Source organism: Zonotrichia leucophrys, chromosome Z (genome assembly GCF_028769735.1).
Source record: "Zonotrichia leucophrys gambelii isolate GWCS_2022_RI chromosome Z, RI_Zleu_2.0, whole genome shotgun sequence".
In the NCBI taxonomy this organism is placed as follows: Eukaryota; Metazoa; Chordata; class Aves; order Passeriformes; family Passerellidae; genus Zonotrichia; species Zonotrichia leucophrys.
In genome coordinates, this window is record NC_088200.1 from 68,557,887 (window position 1) to 68,579,488 (window position 21,602).

General features: G+C 39.6%; 1 protein-coding gene across 4 annotated transcripts in view; it reads left to right on the plus strand.

The window, feature by feature from the left end:
- Positions 1-3,314: 3,314 nt before the first annotated feature.
- GRAMD2B (GRAM domain containing 2B) overlaps positions 3,315-21,602 on the plus strand; it is a 42,376-nt gene continuing 24,088 nt past the window's right edge. For 3 of the 4 annotated variants that reach the window (XM_064736477.1, XM_064736474.1, XM_064736475.1), the window contains exon 1: positions 14,937-15,086. In XM_064736477.1, the coding sequence (XP_064592547.1) occupies positions 14,995-15,086 (92 nt within the window). In that variant the 5' untranslated portion in view covers positions 14,937-14,994. Of the gene's footprint in view, positions 3,502-14,936; positions 15,087-21,602 lie in introns of those variants that run through there. The other variant, XM_064736476.1, reaches the window with a different exon arrangement.

The window sequence follows — 21,602 nt, forward strand, 5'->3', positions numbered from 1 at the left end:
CTGAAAATAAAATTGTATGAGGTTCAAGGACACTAGCCACATTTTCACCCTCCCTGCCTATCAGAAATAATTGCAACAGTCCTAGACTCCACAAGATATAGTCTAGCAGATAAGCGATAACAGAGTGTCAGTGACAAAGGTCAGAATTAAAGGGCATAGTTTGATAATTGAGAAAAATAAGGATACGCTTGGCCAAATATGAATATGGAATTCAAGAAAAGTAGATTAAAGGAAGAGGAACTCAAGAAATAAAGGGGAAAAGTTGTTTTCATTGTATGAGACAGCAAGAGATAGAGTAAAACAAATTTACTCAAGCTTACAAGCTACTGAGCTACCAGTTTCTTCAGAACATGAAGAACAATTCTCTGGGGAGAAGTCCACGTACAGCAGATAGCCACACCATCAGGAGTATCAACTTCTTCCCACACCTGATCCATCTCATCAGAAAGAGAAAAGATACTGGTGTCTGTTAACTACGGCTAAGGGATGTGAAGTGAGCAGCTACAAAAAGTAAGTTCTGTATCTGCCCCACATCTCTATCGCTGACATTTCTGTAGGTATCTAGACCTCCCCTGAAAATATTTATGAATATCAGAAAGACATGGAGTGATCAACTGCTTTTAAATTTGCCCAGTGGTTATAAACTACACAGTTTTCATATCCTTGCATCAAAATGGGGCAGTTCCAAAGATTATAATACAGCATAGATCCACACAAAATAAAAATTGCATGAATCCAAGTCTTACCACTTATACAGACACCATCAGGTCAGCCCTTCTGACTACAACTACAACTAACCATCTAGTATTTTCAGCCCTAAAATGATCTCCAAAACAGCTCAAGATCACAGCTGTGCAATGCACTACAAATCAATAGTAAACTCAGGTTGTGTGGGCCTACTAATGAGGAAAAACCATCTCTTGAGCATAGGTGACAGCAGTACCACCACTGTACCTTCCTGTTCCCACGAGAAATGCATCCCATAGGCCTGCTCCTTTTCATCAATCCAGGGAGTTATTGCTGCAACATTCAAGGCAGATAAGACTTCTTAATAAGCAAGAGCCATGAGAGTCTCAGGGCACTGTCACACAAACCTGTTTTTCTTCACATGGCCATACATAACACTGATTGCCACTACAACAAAGCTCCTGAGGTGGAACTGGCAGTGTTAGGTCTATGGATTGACTTGATTTACATGATTCTGTGATGCTGTGTAGGCCTGAGCTGACCTAAACTAGCTCAGTAACACCAGCTGTGCAGGCAGGAGCATTTGACTCCCCAGCCTAGTCCCTGACCTGGTTAGCACTGCACTAGCATGGCAAACCTAGAAGCACTTCAGCACAGACATATGCAAGTAGCCATATAATTGCAGGCTGGAAAACACACACTTACCACTTACTATTGTGATATAGGATGGAAAACAGTAGTTTAGAAGCAGGCACGGTCCCCTGTACAAAACTGCAAAATCTGACTGTTTTGTAGAACAGCAAAGATGCATAAAATTGGAGGAAAGGAATCGTGTTGTAGTTTTTTCTTGCTAAGAATGTTCCTGCAATTACTCATTTAGGGGAAAATTCAATTGCCCTCTCACTGTACTTGCTTTTTAACATAGAAAAAGAACACAGTTGCCATTCTGACTCTTAATGAAGGGGTTTCATTACATTTTACTGTACAAATAGATTGCTTTCAAAGAAAAATAAGTCATATTAATGATTTACAAGCTCATTATGTCACTTAAGTTTTCTAAATAGTTCTAAGAATATTTCTTTCTTTGAAAAAGATAAAGACTTCCTATCCTAAGTGAATAGGATACAACACAGCCAAAGTAAATTCTTCTTGTGATTACAGAAGGAAAAAGCTTCTGTATTTGTTGAAGGTTATATCACTTGTTTTATGGAAGAGTAATAGAGTACAGAATTTGCCTAGTTAGGCAGCTCCATGTTTGTAGCCTATGATCACACAGGATCGCGTACAGACTAACAAAAAGGCCTAGATAGCACGAAACCAAACATGTACAGCATAATGACTCAAGGAGGCATTAATTCAGAATCCAAGTAGCTTAAACACAGCTCCTTAAGTACAGGTTTCATGGGGAATACTTAAATATGATGAAAAGCATATACTTTATTTATTTTCTGGGTTTTTTATTAAAAGTCCTCTCACATTTATTTGGAATTTTTGCTTCCAAGGAAGCAGCTGCTTCATCTTTACCTTTCTTAGCTGTTATGCTAATCCTGTATTTCAATAGTGACTGTTTCACACATTTGTAGATTTCATTACAATTTGCTTAACACTGATCACAAGCAAATTTTATACTAAAAAAATCTAGGTATTTAGTTATGCAAATAAACCAGAAACAAAGAAATTTAAAAAGAGAAAAATACATTTGTTTGCTTAGATGTCTTTGCATCTACCAATAAAACCTGTGGATAGTCCAAATGGATTTGTACTGTTTCACAAGCTGTTCATAGATGCTGAGAACAGAAAGAGTGTATTACATTAAACATCTTTGGTCGGTCTCATAGACAAATCTTCATTACATGGTGGTCCAAGATGAATTTTAAGAGGATTTCTAAATACTTTGGATGTTAAATCAGTACTATAAGAGGATTTGCAATATAAAGATTTCTGATTATTTCACTCCCTAACCTAATCATTATAGTAATCTTCAACAAACAGAAAACCATGTATGTTTGTAGTTAATGTTTGCCAATTTATGGAAAAACTGGTTTTGGTTTAAAAACTGGTTTTAGGTTAGACAAACTGATTTTGTCCAGTTGAGTCCCTGTGCATGAGAATTAAACGATTACCTGTATTTAAATTAAACTGCAAGGATTTGACTTTTATAGCAGCCACTTGCACACATGTGGACCAACTCGTCACTGGAGAAGTCCAATATAATAATTTTGGCATCTTCACAACAGGTAGATATAGTCATTTCTTAAAAATATACACATTTGTTATTCAAACTTGGACACTTAGAGATAGGTAGATAGATCACAAAGCAGAATTTATGACAGACCATGTTTCAGTTTTAGGTACAAACCTGAAAACAAAACATCATTGGAAATAGAGTTCATGTTTTTCACTCCTCAATTCAGCCAAACAAGTTATCGCTATTTATAATGAAATTTCAAAGACACAGTTCACCTAGATTTGATAATTTTTGTTCTCAGGTAAACTGCTGAAGTGCTGCAGATAAAAAAGAAAACTCCCTTATGATATCACAACACTACGTTACTCATTAACTGATTTTTAAACCTAGTTTGAGCTGGAGTCAGACCAAGACAGCACTTCCTACAGCAGAGAAAGGCTGTGTGTTTCACGGATTGCTCCAGTATTGAACTTACCTAAGTCTGCAGTTAGCTCCATTAAAATGTTGAAAAAAGGAAGCTCCTTGGAGGACTCAGTTTTTCTTTCTGAAAGTCAGAACAGCTTCCGAAAATTAAGTAATGACGACCCAGCCAGTCCTACAGAGAGCGTTGGATCAGTATTTATAAGGTAAATCCCAATATATTTGAATATTTTGCATGTGCTCAATGATGGGGGAACAGGGCAGCAACAGAGGAGGGCACTGGGACAAGTACACTAACAAAAATACCTAGACAAGGAAGCCTAATACTAAAAGGAAATGCACACAGAGATGGTAATTTCATATATGCTACTGATTTCACCTGGGAAGGGGAGCACTACTATAAAAGAGAAACTTGTGATGGAGGACAGAAGGGTATTTTTTTCTTATTCCTTATTTATTGACACTGAAATAAGGCTTTGAATGTGTATAAAACTATATACTAATAAAACTCAAATTTTAAAAGTGACCTCTATAGGGACACCCAAATATCTATAATATTTGAACTCTGTACAAAACAAATGTAAACTTTGTTAGATCAGGGAGTTTAGCAAAATGTTTTCATTTGTGTTTTGGCCTAAAGAGACTTCATAATGTTTATTAAACTAATTTTCAAGATGAGTGCCGCCTTATTCACAAGAAATATTCAAGGAAGTAGAAAACTTACTAAGTGAATTCTGGTAAAGGGTTTCCTGATAGAACATTGCAAAAAAAAAAAAAAAATTAGGGGAAAATCTGTTTTCTTACTTTGGAAGGGTGGACTTGTTGAATTGCAAATTGCCTCTATGGTGGAATTCATTACAATGCTGAATTCTAGATAAATCACGCACATTTTAGAAAGCACAAAAAAATGAGGGAAAGTAATGTTAGAGGGCTACTGGCACTTAGTGCTTATCCTTCCTCCTCTACTGTAGGAGCAACACAAATAAATACCCACAGTACTTATGTCAACCCACCATGAATAAAATAGCTTTAAAAACTATTCAAAATACCATTAGATATTTATTGGTTCTTAATCTACTTGAAAACTCTTTGCCAAGGGCTAGTCCTGTATGGTGCCAAACAAACCTGAAGAGTGATCTGGAACCTCTACATAGTCTTTGTGTGGATGAATTACATTTCTTTGTGGCTGTGCAAAAATTCTTTATATGGGGTGACAGATCTTATCACTAATTGGGTCACTACTATAAAAGAGCCTGTTGGCCTAATTTTTCTCTTTTGGAATATTATTAGGGCTTTTTAATATTACATCTGCATATCATCCTTTCTTCCAACTCAAATGTCAGAGAGATAATGTCCAACAGTTTGAACAGACAATAGAGAATCAGAAATTTATAGTTTAATTAGAGATTTCAAAGACTCTTATCTAGAACTTTGAGCTTGTTTTTAAGAAAAAAAATTCCCATGACTTTTCATATGCCTCTTGACCTCATTTTGCATGGGACATAAATAACATACAGAAGCATTCAGAGGGCGACAACACAAGTTGGTGATTTTTACCCACTTCCTAATTTGGACAATATAAATTTTGTCCTCCTTTCTGTGTCCTGTCCAGAACACTGGGCAGACAGACCTACCTTCTTTTTTATTTACCATTAAATAACCAGTACACAAAAAGCTGCCATATATGCTCTGGGGGCAATGTGACCAGGCCTTACAAAGAACAGGTCCTTTACCCCAGATTTCTCAATAATCAACCTGCCTGCCAGGTATTGAGTGGTAGGAGCAGACCTTCTAGAAAACCAGTTTACTCAATTGCTGGTTCAGTAAGGATAATATGATTATAAAACCTTGCTGTGAAACCATACCTCTATCAATAGCAAAGACAGAGTAGCAGGCTGCAAATACTAGGCAATCATATAAGGAGGATGCACAATAGCACATAATGAGCTAGATGGACTGAGCTCACACCAAACTTGCTTTTCATGTGTTTGTCACAGTCATGATATTGAAAATAAGCCACATGAAAAATCATGGAAAATTATTTTGGAAAAAGTAAATGCAGGCTCTGCATTTTTAGGTACGCCTTTCATACAGTCTTATTTATTTGGAGCATATTTTCTATATATGAAGATTCACCCACAAAGAAAATTTAATGATCCTTCTTGTTCATTCTAATTATTCATGCCCGAGGAGAAAAACTGACTATATGCTTAAGTTTTTATATACATCTGGTTTCCCCTCACTGTAATTGGCATGTGGATGAGCATGAATTTGGCAGAAACCAGGGAGTTATTAACATTTCATAAAGGGGAGCTCACAGTTTATTGCCATGGCAGCATGTTGTTCCTGACATAGAGCAAAACTGATTTCAGAAGGAACTTGTGCTAAAGCTTGTTGCATTCATATTGTTATTATCTTATTTCTAGAGTCCCATACCTTCTGGGTGGTTTCTCACACACAGCTCTTCACAGCACTGTTGCTGCTTCTTCATCAGGGCTCCTCCAAGGCTCTCCCTGACCAGCCAACCCACTCCTTTTATCCCAGCTACCTCCTCGGGCTGCAGCTGCTGCCCCGTTACGGACATCACAGCTGCAGCCCATTTACAATAACTAGAATCGGGGCAGGTCACTTATACAATACAGAGATCTTTTACTGCAATACATATATTTACTCAGGCCCCTATAAAACCTGAGGTGTCAGCCACACATTATTGATACAAAATTTGTATTGATAAAAGTACTGGCCACATATCTTTGCAGCATTTTATCAGTATGAATGTATAAAGTTGTTCTGACATAGAACAAAATTTGGGCTAAAAAAACAGGGATCTTCAAGCTCCCATTTGGAGCCCATCCCTATAATATGAGTCAATACCCTGTATCCAATTATCCTAAAATTTAGGAAAATCTTAAGGCTTTTGGTTTTGAATAGTCCCCTGAGTGACTCTAGGAAATAAAAACCAAACATATTGAACACAAGAAAATTAGCTTTTTCAGCAATTTAGACCAGCAGTTCTGTGAATGTCATAATGCTCTGTATGTTTACATCAATCTTAGAAATAATCACATTGCAAGTTATATATTAAACGCTTTAAAAAAAATTGGTCAGTAACACGGATATCAGGTGAGAGTTAAAAACAATTATTTTTAAATTACAGAACAGTGTTTTTCAAATTACAGAACATGGAGTGCTTTGTTTTCTAACTATCTCATCAAAATGGAAATCAAAAGGGTTCTCGACTCCAGTCCTGACACGGAAGCTCATTTGGTGCATTACAATATACAAATCCAGTAAATACAGCACTCGCATTTTGCATCTGCGATCTGGCATTAATATTTACCTATCTTTTGCTTACAACAAAAGAACAGAAAAACTCTGTAACAACCAGTAGCAGAAACTTTAGAGATGGTTTTGTTACAGACAGGTTTTTGTTTGGACTCAAAAAGGAACCCTACATCCAGATTTCCTCTATGAAGATTTTTTGATGGAAGCTTTTTTAAAGGAAATTCTGCATTGAAATTATATCCCTCAGAATCTTCCAGTGTACTGCTGTAAGACTGAGGCTTATCTCTTTATTTAAGAAGTGATGTTAAAAAGGTAGGCACACACCACCTTCTAAAAGGTGCGTTGTTTTTATAGCTCAGTTATGGGCACCTGAAACACTGGCAACTACCTTGCTGCTCAATGGCTAGCATCTGGGCTCTGGCCCTCACCCTTACTGGCCTGAATATGAAGACATATTTACACTTGTTTTGGTTTCTTTTTCCCCAGAGTAATATAAGTCCTAGTTCTAAATACAACAGAACAGTAACTATATAAGCACAGTCCACTAGCTTATTATTCACAGCCCCATCTGATGTAAAGACTGTGAAAAAACTGAGAGTATGATTAATTCTTTCACATTATCTTGTGTTCCTCACTTTAACATTCCTCTTCTAAAGGTAAGGACAAACCTTCCTAATCTTCTGGAAAGTCTGGGCACTCTATTTTCTTGTAGAAGATTCAATTTATCCTCAAACAAATCTGTTTTCATTTTTTTACATACTTAATGTACCATACTGCTGCACTTCAGAGACTGCCAGATGACTAAAGGATTTTCTCAACAAAATGATCACCATATTTACACACATCATGAATGTTTGCATGCACTTGGGCATTGTGGTTCCAAAGGACCCACATGTATTCATTTATGATACACAGATTGAGTAATTATATTCATGCATGCGCCTTATTTATTAGATACAGATTGAGTAATTATATTCATGCATGCGCCTTATTTATTAGATACACATCATCTTTGTGCATCTCATGAATAATAACATACAGCTGTAGCTGGACTGAAATTTTTGCCCAAGTCATTTCTATACAGAGATGTCACACTTGCATATTATCCAGGATTTCCTTGGACATTTTTAATCAAAGGATGACAAAGCTAATGTGACCCATCAGAGTAGAACAAGCAATACTTACATTTATCTTTTTTAGCACAGATGGACAATATATTAAATGACAATATATATCTCTTTTATTAAAATGGAAATATCTTTTTTAAATAATAAATGGACAAAACACGGATTTTGCTGCCATGAGATTTCATACAATCATTTTAAATTACAAGATCTAGGCATCACACAGTATTCTAGTATGTTAACACTGACATTCATGAGGCATCCAGGCCAATATATTGCATGAAAATATGCAAATATGCCATAACTGCTTTTTTTTTTTTTTATCATGAGCTAAGAGGACACAGTGACATGTTTTTCAGCAAAATGCCAACTGTCTGAGTGCTTTCTCATAGCTGGCAAAACCAAACTGTTAACACATCACAAGGTAGCTTTTTCCAGTATGTAAGAAAGTTGCCATGAACAATTTGGAGTGAGCTGGAGATTCCTTTATTTCAACGGTTGTGTTGGAGGGTTTTTCCATTAACCCTTCATCCCATACTGTTCTTTTGATCACCATGGCACAGTAAGACACAGTGGTGAGGCTCACAGCATGAAGGGTGTCTTCTGTGACTCTACACAGGTTATTTGAAAGGTAATTGGTCCTAAAATGGCAGTAAATGTGCTGACAAGTACCTGTGCAATGTGTTACATGCTCACCGAGAGGTGGGCTGATACCATATTATTGATACCCCAGAAGTTTTGGTGGCAGTCTCTCTCCTTTGTCCTGCTGGGTGTTACAGCACCAGTGTAGCATGGTCTCGTTCACCCAACTGTTTCAAGATGGAGCCACAAGGAACAGCCCTGGCATGCTCCTCCATTTGTGATAAACTCTCCAATTAGCTTTCAGCCCAGCTTACCTCATTTGCCCCATGCACTGCCCTGTCTAAAGGGCGGTTCAACCAATACAGTAATCCAGGCTACTTTAAACAAAAACCAGGAAGAGATAGTCAGATAAGACTTTCAGTAAACAGCTCAGAAGAAAAATATTACCTGATATGGGTATCTATAAAGTAATCTCAAACTTCTAAAAGCAAATAAATTATTGAATTCTTAATCCAGGCAAGGAACAAGGCTCAAGTGGCCAAAACTGCTTTTCACTCATTATAAAATCACACCATTCACTGTGTTCTGGCTCTAGTTATCTTCCACAGACTATTTTGGACCTTGGCTCCACTTATTTTGAGCATACTTCAGGTACTCTGAGTAACTTGAACACTGTTTTTGAATATTCCTGATCGAGTCAGGAGTATCATAAATACCAGCTCAGATCAGATATGGCTTTGTCTAGCTGAGTCTTGTACCCTCCAAAGACAGTGTGTAGCCACTCTGGGCAACTTCTTCCAATGCCCTGTGTGTATTCTAGAAATTAGAATTTTTCCCTGTTTCAACATCTTTTCAAACGTTTGTGTCTCATACTATCAGAGCTCCTATTTCTATAGTATCCAACATAAGACTGCTTTACTATCACACTTCAACTACAAGGACTTAGCAGGTCTTTCAACACTTAAAAGCTTCCAAAACATTTGCATAGCCTTCACAGAATCCTACCAATGCAGAATATCATAAAGAAAACTGAAGACATATACAATGACCTATTAGGCAAAAGCACTTGTATTCAGGCACTATTGATGCTGTAGCTCTTAATACATTTTTACACCTGCAAAGACATACAGAAGAACTTTCTTTTTACTGAAGAGAAATGTGCTCAAAGCACACAGAATGCTTGTTACCACTTTACTAGTTTTCTGCTTTGTTTCTTTCCAAGGAAGTTCCCTCACATTCAGGCATGCTGACACTTGCCAGATAAACTGAAAAATACTTTATGAACAGCCACAATGAATGCACTGAAATAAACCTTATTGATTAAGACAGCCTCTAACGCTATTTCCAGGTAGATTGTCTTTTTCATCATTCAACAGCAATGTCCTAGCCATTGTAGCAGTTTCACTGCTTTTTATACTGACCTCTCCAGTGTGTCTCCTTAGGCACTTTTACTGTTCCTTGCTTCATGTCCTTCAAGATATGATTCATAACTATTCTGATAAATTGAGAAAACAGATTGGAAAAAAAAAAAAGAGCAAAATGCACAAAGGATATGTAGATGGTCAAGATGGCCATACTTAATCAAGTCTTACAATCTGCTGCTGATGTACTAAGGAGAGCATCTCAGCTAACGTTTATAAAAGCTTCATTAGGTCATACTGCTTGAATACTAAACCTGAGCCAGTCTCACCTGTTGTGAAACACTAAGACTTTACCACAAAATATGACCAGTGATACCATGTATAGGAAAGATGAAGTAATCTTTTAAACTCCTCTTTATATAACCTTCATAGAACTACTGGTGTTGAGTATGAGGGATCATGCTTCAGAAAACACCTAAACCTACAAGAGACAGTTCATAGAAGAAAAAACAAAAAGAAAAATAAAGAAGTCCAAAGCCACAATTTATATGTTTTATCTGACACTACAGATAAAATGAAAATGATAGGAAAAATAGACAGGTTTTCACTGTTCTTCATATTTAATAAATAAAGAAGTAATTGCTTTAGATTTAGATTTCACGAACAAGGATTCAAGATCATGTTGTGGATTGAGGACATCCCCTGGATGATAGCAAACACTGGAATTGGTGGCCTGGGCACACTTAGGACTTTTAAGAACAACAGAGACAGGAATCTTGCCAGGAATGACACAAGAATAGCAGGCCTTAACTCAGGACAGGAAATTAATTCAATGACTCAGTGAGTCTCTGCTTTTCTCTGATTTCATATGTATCATAAATCTTTTTATTTTGCATTGAAAGTTTTCCCTATTGTTCCATCCCTAATTTTTCATCTTTTGTCATCTTACACATAATGTTGAAGGTTCTAATTACTGAAAACCCTGAATCCCCTCTAAGATTTAATATACTCTTCAGAGTAGGAACATGTGAATTTTGGTCTATACAGCATCACTAGTACTGCAGACATTAAAAAGTAATTAGTAACTTTATAGTACACAACTTTCTGTTTCTCTCCCCAATCTGCCCTTCACCAGTTAGAGAAAAACACAGCCCAGATTTTCTCACAAGGAGTCTGTTGTTGACAGCTTGATCTTCAAATACTTGCTTTACTGTATCTGTATATATGAGCAATTATCACATTACAGTAAAAGGTCCTCTGTGCTTTTCCTTTTTATGTATAACTTGATCATAATAAAAACATATGGTTTTCAAGTATGTTCCACTCACATGAGCAGTCCCACATTTGCTTGTTTAATGTAAGGCACTGCTCCCTGAATATTCCTGAGAATCCTGGTATTCAGAGCTTTTATCACTCAGGAGAGTCCCCTCTCACTGTGAAGTTGCTGCACCATATACAGTTTGACAGAGCTTGGTCACAGAGTTTCTTTTTCAAATCCTAAAAAAAACCCACAAGCTATAGTCCTGGTTCATTGCTTATTACTTTCACTGTCATTATCAGATAAGAGCAAACTGGACTAAGGACACATTTATCACCAATCTGCCAGAACCAAGTCTCTGACAAGACTTAAGATATCATTATATGGAAGAAATAACTAAGCAAGGATTCCTTTTTTTAGTATCAAGGCTTTAGGCATCAATTTATTTTAATGTAAGTTTCTTCTGCACTAAATGACTAAAACAGATTTATTTAAATCAGAGAGCTGTGCACACCTTGAGAATTGAGTCAGATGAAACTAAAAGAGAGACTGAGCTCCAGGACCAAGCAACTCCTTTCTAGTTCTTGTACCACTGAGGTGAAGACAGGAACCTCTGGCAATGAATGAACAGAACAGTCAGTGGCAGTGTTTATCTCCTAAAGAGGTGGTTACAGCTGACAGACTGAAAATCTAAGCACTCAAAAGAAAACAAATTTTATTTATTCAAATATCTAGAAGTCACATTCTCACCTACTAAAAACAGCACTTCTGCTGAACTGCATATAGTTACACAGGAATTATTCAACCACAAGTCTGCCTCAAAATTAGGACTAAATTAGCAATTACATTTTTAGTGCAATGAAAAGCCTCCAAAAACAAGATCAGGGATAGGCAGTCACTTTTCCTACTGATTCCAATCATCCTGCGTATGCCTTGTTAGTGCACATTTACACAATCCCCAGGGTACCTAAAACCTCACACAGGTTTCTGCACCCAAGAAAAGGGCCTGAAGAGACACATGATGCCTTCCCCAGCCATTTCAGTGCCAGCTTTACTCATAGTCCAGGCAGCTGAAATGGCTCCTATTCTGTTATGGTTGGATAAACAAAATGCTGTTATATTGCCACAGGTTGTATCTGGTGTTAGGAGGTGGGAGAGGCTCTGCAAAGCAGTGCCAAGTGCACTCAGGGGTTCCACAAGGAATAATAGCAGCAATCAATGTTTCACAGGGCCTAACAGGCTGAATAATCTCCCTTGTAAATTAAATCTCATTTCTTTTCCACATGTGCCTTGACATTTATATTAAATACTATGTGAACAGTAGTTAATGGTGTCTCCCAGAAATACAGTCATTTTAAATGTCTTCCATTCTATACATCTTAGCATATAGTCTTTAAATTTTCCTGTACTGGAGCCAATTAAACCCACACGGTCTAGCAAAAAATCATACAGCAATCTCACATTTTTTGCAGGATCTGTGTGCCCAAGCAGCTATGGCAGTCTTGAGGCATTTCACCATTAACATCTCCTTTTTATCACTGATTTCCTGAAAGTATTGCAACTATACCTAAAACTTTTTTCTTGTGTGCCCTAAAGACTAAATATCCAAAGGTGATTAATTTGCTTCATACACTTTTCAATCTGAAATGTACATTAGTATCTATCTCCTACACAGATATTCACTAAAAGAAACCACTCTACTGCACATATTCTCCCTTTAGCTCATGTGAATAGTCAGCTCTTAGGAAGTTATTCTATTCATAATTTTATTAAAACATGAAAATAGACCTTTGCCTAGACAAGTTACTTTGAACTCTCATGCCAGGATTTTCTCTCCTTTGATTGCATACTTTAAACCACAGAGTCCATTTAAGCTTTATTAAAACATAATTCATCAAACTGAAACCTAACTTACTTAACTAAGTAGTAAAGACATTTTTCACAGTTAGTGCCCACCATGGCAAGTGCTGCCTTAAATCTAGCCTTCCTGAGGGCACTCAACTTGTCCCACAGCTCTGCCAGCACAGGCCCAAGGAAACTTGACATCTACAAGTCCACGGGCCCCAGTAGGATGCACAAGGGAGTGCTGAGACAGCTGACGGACATCATAGCTCTGCTTCCTTACCTTTGAAAGGTCATGGTGATCAGGACTAGTGCCTGAGGACTGAAGAAAGCAAATGTCACCCCGGTCTTCAAACAGGGCAAGGAAGAGGATGCAGGGCACTATCAGCCAGTCAACCTCACCTCAGTCCCTGGAAAGGTGATGGAGCACCTCATTCTGGAGGCCACTTCTATCACAGGGAGGACAAGAAGGTGATCAGGAGTAGTCAGCACGGATTCATTAAAGGCAAATCATGCTTGACCAACCTCATTGCCTTCCACGATGAAACAGCTGCATGGATGGACAAGGAGAGAGCAGTGGATCTTCAAGGCTTGTGACACTGTCTCTAACAAGCAAACCCAGGAAGAGTGGACTGAAGAGGAGGATGGAGAGGTGAATTGAGAACTGGCTGAACGGCAGATCCCAGAGTCATAATCAGTGGCACAAGCTCTAGTTGGAGGCTTGTCAGTGGTGGTATCTCCCAAGGTTCGATACTGGGCCCAGTCTTTTTTAATTTATCCATCAATGACTTAGATGAAGGGCAGAGGCTTCCTCAGCAATTTCACTGACAGCACAAAGCTGGGAGCAGTGGCCGATAGCCCAGAGGGCTGTGCAGCCCTTCAGAGGGACCTCAGCAGCCTGGAGAGATGGGCACAGAGGAACCTGCTGAAATTCAGCCAAGGCAAGTGCAGGGTCCTGCACCTGGAGAAAAATAATCCAGTGCAGCAGCACAGGTTGGAGGGCAAACCTTCTGGAAAGCAGCTCTGCAGAGAAGGACCTGGGAGTCCTGGTGGACAACAAGCTCTCCAGAGCCAGCAGTGAGTCCTTGCAGCCAAGCAGGCTGATGAAATTGTGGGTTTCATTAAGAGGAGCAGTGCCAGCAGGTTGGACGATGTGATCCTCGTCCTCCTCTATTTGGCCCTGGTGAGGTGTTACCTGGAGTAGTCTGTCCAGTACAAGGCTCCTAAATACAAGACTAGAAACTCCTGAAGATGTCCAGCAGAAAGAACTAAATTGATCATGAGTCCAGAGCTTAGCTCCAGTCCTCTCGCCTGAGTAAAGGCACCTTAGCCTGAAGAAAGTATGACTGAGTGAGGACCTCATCAATGCCAAGGAGACAGAGCCAGGCTCTTTTCACTGGTGCCCAGCAACAGGAAAGGCAATGGCCAGAAACTAATGCAAAGGAAATTCCACCTGAACATGAGGAATAATTTTTTTACTCTGCAGGTGACCACACACTGGAACAGGTTGCCCAAAGAGGTTGTGGAGTCACCCTTGCTGGACATATTCAAGAACTATGTGGACACAATCCTGTGCCACACATTCTCGTATACTCTTGCCTGAACCAGAATGCTGGACCCACTGGTCCCTTCCAACATCACCTGTTCTGTGGGTTTGTGATTTTTCTGTGCAAAGCAGCATGGGGTGCTGCTCTTGAGTAAGGAAGCATAACTGCCTACTTGTCTGGTTAAGGTGTAAAGCCGCAGATGGAAATACCAGCTAATCATTTCATAAGTTCACCTTAGTAGAACAGTCCTCAGGCCAGTATTTGGACTACTGGCTACTTCCACGACTCACCGAGGAAGCGCGCTGACAGAAAGCAGGGCCGTGGCCACCGCCACCTTCCCCCCGGACTGCGTCTGTGTCAAACAGCGTATCTCCTGTACCCCCCTATAAAACATTAAGGACGGCTTTTGTTGGAGCCGGCGGGAGCCGGTGTCTCACGCGACAGCGTCCCGACTGAATAATTTAAAGCTCGTAAGGGATCGGCCTCACGGGGAGCGAGGCACCGCATCCCTCACAAGCTCCGCGGCGCGGGCGGCGCCGGCCCGACCGGGCGGGCCCAACCGGTTTGTGGCGGCTCCAGCTCCTGCAGGCGCGAGCGGCGACGGGTCCGCCCCGGGGCGGGGCGGCGAGGGCGGAGCGGGCCCGGCCCGCCGGTGGCCGAGTGCCTTGTGGCGGCGGGGTGAGTCCTGCTGCCCGTGCTGATGGTGCTCATGACCGAGCCGCGGTGCGATGCGGAGGAGCCGAGGGCAGCGCGGGCCGCCGGGCGGCGGGAGAATAGGGGCGCTCCGCGGCTGTGAGTAGTGCCCCGCCGGGAGGGGGGCTCCGCGCGGGGCTGTGCCCGGGCCGCCCGCCGGGCAGCGCCGGGGCCGCGGGAGTTGCGGGCGGGGCGGCGGGGGAGCCCCGAGCGCTGGGGCCGCGCTGCTGGGGCGTCGGCCTGGAAGTGCCCGGGGAAGAGACACCGAGGGGGCTCCGCCTCCAGGCTGAAGTGAGCGCGAACGCCCACCCCCGCTCGGGCAAGACCTGCGCTCGAGTTCAGCGTTGAACTCCGAAGCTGCAGTTTTAGGAGCAAAGAGTGCAAATACTGCTTGTAGTAGTTTCCCCCAACAGCCTGAAAAATCCTTCTGCGCTGTGGGACTTAAATACAGTAGTTGTGCTTTGTCGCTTATGTTAAAGTGCACGGGCTCCTGTGGGGAGCTGTGATCCTTTCCTCTGGGTGCCAGGAAAACCCAGAACTTTATCGAAAGTTGACAAAGTCTGATACGGGCAAGAGACATTAAAATGGGAGTTCATTCTGATGTCCCAGAAAGCAGAGGATGTCCTTTTTCAGGAGAAGGGTGGTGGTCACTTGCTGGTGCTGGCGTGGTTCTCCGCGGGGCCATACCCGTACTCACGTTTCTGCTTTCTAACCTGAGAAGTACCGTAAAAACTGAGCAAGCGAAGAGGTCGGAAGTATTCTTCATGAGGAAGAGGAGGCCCTGCTGGATGGTTAAGGCAGTCTGCTTGGACTAACTGATGGAAAGTAGGGAAGTAAGAGTGCTCAGAGGGGTGGGAGAACTCCCCTGGCCCTGCTGACCTTCCCAGCCTCTGATGATGACTGAGAACGTCCAGAGTTAAAGGTCCACTCCTGCATTGGTGTCTTGCTTCCTGCAGAGGTCCCAAGTTGTTTAGGTGCTTGTGAGCCATGGCAATGACCATCACGTGAAAATGTTGCTGAAATCAAGCAGCTGTCTGTTTCCATACCAGGCTCCCAATTCACATGGGTCTTGGCAGTCCCAAGGACAGTTTTTGAGAAGTTAAGCATCTGTGAAACAAGAAACTCAAACATGTGGAGCTTTCTCCTCTAAAGAAATTAATAAAATTTAACTTTCTGCTATACTGGGATGATTCCTCTTCCTGAAAAACTTTTCTTCACAAATATTTTATCTTAAATAGCTTGCAGGAGCAAGGCAAACAAGTTACCACCAGCTAGCTCTTTCTCTTGATACAAATTCTGAAAAAGTCTGTGTTGGTTTTTGGGTTTTTCCCCCAGCTGTTGTATGCATGATGTCTAAGCAGGTGTATTCCTCAAGTAGGTATTGTAGTGAAATCTGTTGCCAGAAATAACTTGCTTGTTAGAGAGCACTGGGAATCAGAGTGTCTTCTAAGTGTCCTTTATCCTGTATGGTGTAATCACATCAGTGACTTCACACTACAAATGAAACATAAGTCCCAGACCTTCACTAGAGTCTTCTGACTTCAAGCCTTGGATCCTGGTCCCTGCATAGAATTATGCCAGTGAACCTAATGAAATTTTTCAGGTATGCAAGATCTGTATCTGATTTTTCTCTTGAAAACAGAACTAGGAGTCCTAGGTAGTATATGGAGAGCTCAGTCTGGGAGGTATTGAACATGCACAGGTAACTGACCATCTGTTTTGCCCCCAGGTGTTTAGTCTTTCAGTCCTTCATCAGTTAACAGTTTTAGAAGCAAGGTCAGTCTTAGCCAGTGTGATAAACAGAGAAGTCTTACTCACTATGACTCTCTAGCTTTTTTTAGCTATCAGTTTTTGCTGTTCAGTAGGTGTCGTGCAGGGAAGAGCTAGTCGGTCTGTTACTCTTTAAGATACAGTGTTCAGCAATAGTAGCCTGACGGTGAAAAGACTGGGAGAGAAAAAAAAAAAACTTGAAAAGATTGTCTTAAACTAGAAAATTGGTGAAGCATTTGCTCTTTGGAAACAAAGTTGGAATTTCTTTTCCAGCCCCATTTTACTGAGAAGCTTGTCTGAGAAACTCTTGTTCATTTGATTGGGAGTTAATCTCACAAACCATGTATCTTTGGTTTGACTAACGTGAAGTTACAGGGGAGATTGTTCAGATCAAGAACAGAAGGATGGCTTTAATTCAGCTAGAAGTGAGATTACTGGAAGTTGAATTGTTGAAGATTTGGTATTAGAAGATGTTGTACATATGTGTATGTGGATTTGGTGGAATTTCATTCCCCTTATGTACTTCCAAGGAATAATATGCAGCTAACAGAGCTCATGATGACCTCTATTTGCAAAAAATATTAATGGGATTATAGAGGTTTTGGGAATTTTTGGTGTTTTCCAAAGCTCAGAGGGAAGAGAGATTCATATGTGTAAAGACATTTATGTACCTGTACTTCCTGGAGGTATGCTTACAATGTTGTTAAATTTAGAGAGGAACTTCATAGCTTACTATGCTGCTGGTGCCATAAAGGCTCCTTGGGGGATAGATGCATCTGAAGGACTGAGACTGTAAAAGTATTTTGGGTTGTTTGGGTTTTTTGTGTTTTTTTCAGGGTTTTCTTGGATTAGTTTTTCTTAAATGTTTCAAGATTAGAAACTTCAGAGCTCATATTTATCCAACAGTGATTCAGAAGAGTTAAGTACTTTCATACTGATTCAGAAAATGGCCTGCTCTGGCATATTTAGTGATACTTACACATTTGCAAAGTTTCTAATAGAGCTCTGTGAGTTGTAACCCCAAAGATAATACTATGAGGAAGATGGGCACTGTTATTATGCAAACCCAAAATAGTGATGTGCCAAAATTTGTCATTATGTGGAGCTGCTTCCAAGCAAATAAAAAATTTGTGGATGGAAAAAAATTTTCCAAGTGGAGCTCCCTAACCATTACCTCCTGATGTGGCCTTGGACCAAAAAGGAGTTAACCCTTGCACTGTATTTAGAGATTTTTTCTTTTTTTTCTTTTTTGAGTGGGGTGTGGTTTTTTTGTGGTGGCACTGGACCTCCCATAGAAGCTGTCAGCCTTATTTCAGGGACAGTAGGTGGAACAGATGTTTGAAAATTGAGCACTGAAAATAAGAGTGTAGCACATAAAGGAGGAATGGCAGAGGAGTAAGAGCAAGTAGTTCTCATGCTTTGTTAGCATCCCTCTGCTTTTACCCATGCTTGCTTCTGACGAAGTCCATGTAGCACGTTCTGGTGCCACTGGTAATATTTGTTCTCATATGCGTCAATCTGTCTGTATAAGTGTAATGTGATGGGTTACCATATGGCATGATTTTGCTAACATTAAGTGGGACATTCTATCCCCTTATGATTTACAAAATCAGGTAATGTCCAATTACTGAGTGTAACTTAAAGAAATTAAGGGACTGGGACTTAAAAATCTGAAATATGTGGAAGGTTTTCAATTTTTTTTTTCTTTTTAGCAAAAATGCGTACTGGGGAAAAAAGGTACTGGGGAAAACATGCTACTGCAAGCAGTGGAAAATGCTTGCAAGCAAATTGGGTACTTCTGGGCAGGGAGAATGTGATTTTTATGGTTTGTTTGTCTACCATATTATTCTGGTGTAACAGATGTTTCTTAATAACTGTTTATCAGTTGATAAATTAAAACAGAATTAATTGAATGGCTGGTGCTTAATCAAAATTCACTTCTTTTTCTTAAAGTATCTTACTTGAGAAAAACATAAAGTGCAGAGAAAAAAAGGGAAATTATTTATTACCGACTTAATCTAGATCAAAGCTGAAATAAAACTTTAACTCCTTTCCAGCAAAAGTGTCGTTTTTTTGTTTTTTTGGTTTTTTGTTTTTTTTTTTTTTTTTGCAAAGAGGGAAAGTGTAAGTATGTATTTTCAGGGGATGAAACTACTAACGCATACTAAGTATCATATTTTTTAATTCTTCCCTAGTAGTTCTTCCTTACTTTTATAGCAAAAGTTGTAACACATGATCTCCAAAGAAGGAGAGCCTTGTAAGTGAAACATTTAAATTTATGTGTGTGACAAGAGTTTTCCAGTCTAGGTTTGAACCTTCATTTGTTCATTATGATGTTTTTTGATCACTTCCATTTTCTCCCTTCTCCCTGCCATTCCTATGGTGTTCACTCCATGTGCATACTTAAGTTATAAAAGCAGATTTTTAAAAATAATTTTTCTGTGTGTAAATGCATGGTATGGATCTGAAGAGTTTTTTCTTTCCATCCAGATGCCTCATGTGGCTAATGTATTTACTAGTTATATGCAATCTGTGAGAAATGCTTGTTAGAAAACATAATAACTACAGCTTTGGGCAGCAGGATTTGTTGTTGGTATTTAACAGGTGATGCATAAACATCCCATCACAGTACTGTCTTACTTACTTCCATCTCCATAACTATTGCAGTCATGTGGTTAGAAATTATGTGCTTATCTAATGATCTGAATGCTCTGTACATAGCTGCTGCCAAGTCCACGTATATCCTTTACAATGAATCTTTTCAGACCTGTGTTACTTTAACTCAGCTTCTACTTGGCACTGACTGTCTTTACCTCTGCCCTTGAAAAATAGCACACTAAGGTTAGGAAGGTTAATAAGCTCCAGAAAGAGTGACAGGAAATACTATGTAGGCTGCAGATAGGCAGCAGACAATTTCAGCAGAACAGAGAGCATAGAGGCAGACTGAAGCCTTCACCCTCTGTGGATAGAAGAGGCAAACCTAGTTATCTGACTATGAAACAGTAGTTCTGTACATACATACGTACCCTGGCATGACCTGCACATGCCTCAGTTTAGCCCTCTGACTGTAGCTTCAGTCTGTTTGTGAAAGACAGAGCACAAAAGACTGTTGATGTTCTTTTGTAGCTGCCGTCTATGCTATACTAGTTTAAGAAGAGCTGTTTAGATTTGCTCAGCCTTTTTCTCAACAGGAAGGAAGTTTATCTTACAAAAGTCCAGTAAATAACAGGATTATATATATTCCTATTTGGTTTTGAGAAATTTTAAAATACATGTAAACATGCTATGGCCAGCCTGAGAGTGGGTGTGTTTTGCCATGGAGGACAGCTTGTTGCCACTGGAAAGGCTCAGACCGAAAAAGTAAGCTTTCAGAGCATTCAGACTCTGTGTCATGGTGACATAGAAAAATAGAAAAAAAATTGTGAAAATAGAAAATTGTCATTAGCAGATGTCTGGCAACCGTGTGTCACATCTGATCCTAATAAGACTACCTTTTTCCATGACTCTGGAAGGAAAATGGTTCCTTATATTTGGTGTCACAGTCAAAAGCACTGTTGTGACTGGTGTTGGTTAGATCCATTGTTGGGAGCTAGTATTTCCTAGTATGAAATAGTAGCTTTTGTATTCAATTATCCACATTGTTCTGGTCTTTTCCATGAACACATGAGCGGGTCTGTAAGAGTAGTCATAGGTTGAAAAGATAATAATGGGAAATTCAGCATTGCCAGATCCTTGGTGAATGGTTCACTTTTGTCCTCGGTGGAAAGCATCAAAAATGTACTTGGGTGTTTCTTGAAATTTCTGATTTTGTCTCCTTGATTAGATGTGTTTTAGACTAGGAAAGCCTGGTAAAGCACAGTAGATAGAGGCAATGAGAGTTTCATTTTCATCTAATTGTTTTTCATTTGGCTTTGTTGTGCACTATTCTTGCTGGGGAACCTCACAGAAAATGTATATAAGATATTTAGGAGAAGAATCTAACACTCTTTAAACAGCAAAATCTTTTCAATGATTTTGGATTATCTTTTATCAATGCCAGTTTTCAAAGACACTGCTTTATTAGAAAATTCAATCCTCCTTCTCTTTGTATATAACCTGTTAGAAGAATAATTTATTTTTTTTTCTCATGTACATTGATTAAAACACTTTTTCTACAGCATAGTGAGTCATTATTTCTAAACCTACCATAGAAGAGAAGCTGCTGGTCAAGGGTTTCATGGCAGTTTCACATTTAAACGGCAGAGAATGGAATCAAAGTGTTGCTAAGTTTATTCCCAAACCGCTGCTTTCCAACTACATTCTTAATAACAGTTGTTAATATAATTGCAGGTGTCTGATCTATTTTTTTTCATTTTGGTTTTTGGGTTTTTTTAGTGGTTTTGGGGTTTTTGTTTTGTTCTGGTTTTAAGTATTTGAGTCTGATGTAGCTACTTAGATTTTTTTCAAAAGCACAATTAATGCTGGAAAGCTGGCATCCAATTCTTGCAGTGTGCTGAGCTATGTTTCTCTGGAGGTCTTCCAGAAACCAGCTTCAGGCAATGAGGCCAAACCTTTATGATTATTCTATGGTGATCAGGCCTTATTTGTAAAGATGCTTTTATTTTTTCAGATAGGTATATGTTGTTTCTGGCTGAGTTAAGGAAAAGCTCTGATTGATAGGTGTTTATATGGTAGCATTGAACATCCATAAATGCTGCACCGATATACAATTTCTTTCTCATTGAATTTGGTATTGAACAATTAGTAGACCTGGCACTTAAGTGCCTTTTTTATCTGTTTTGCACTCTGAACAAGTCATACATCAGGAATTTTTTCTTTTCCCTTTCTCCTGCCACTTCTGAAAGC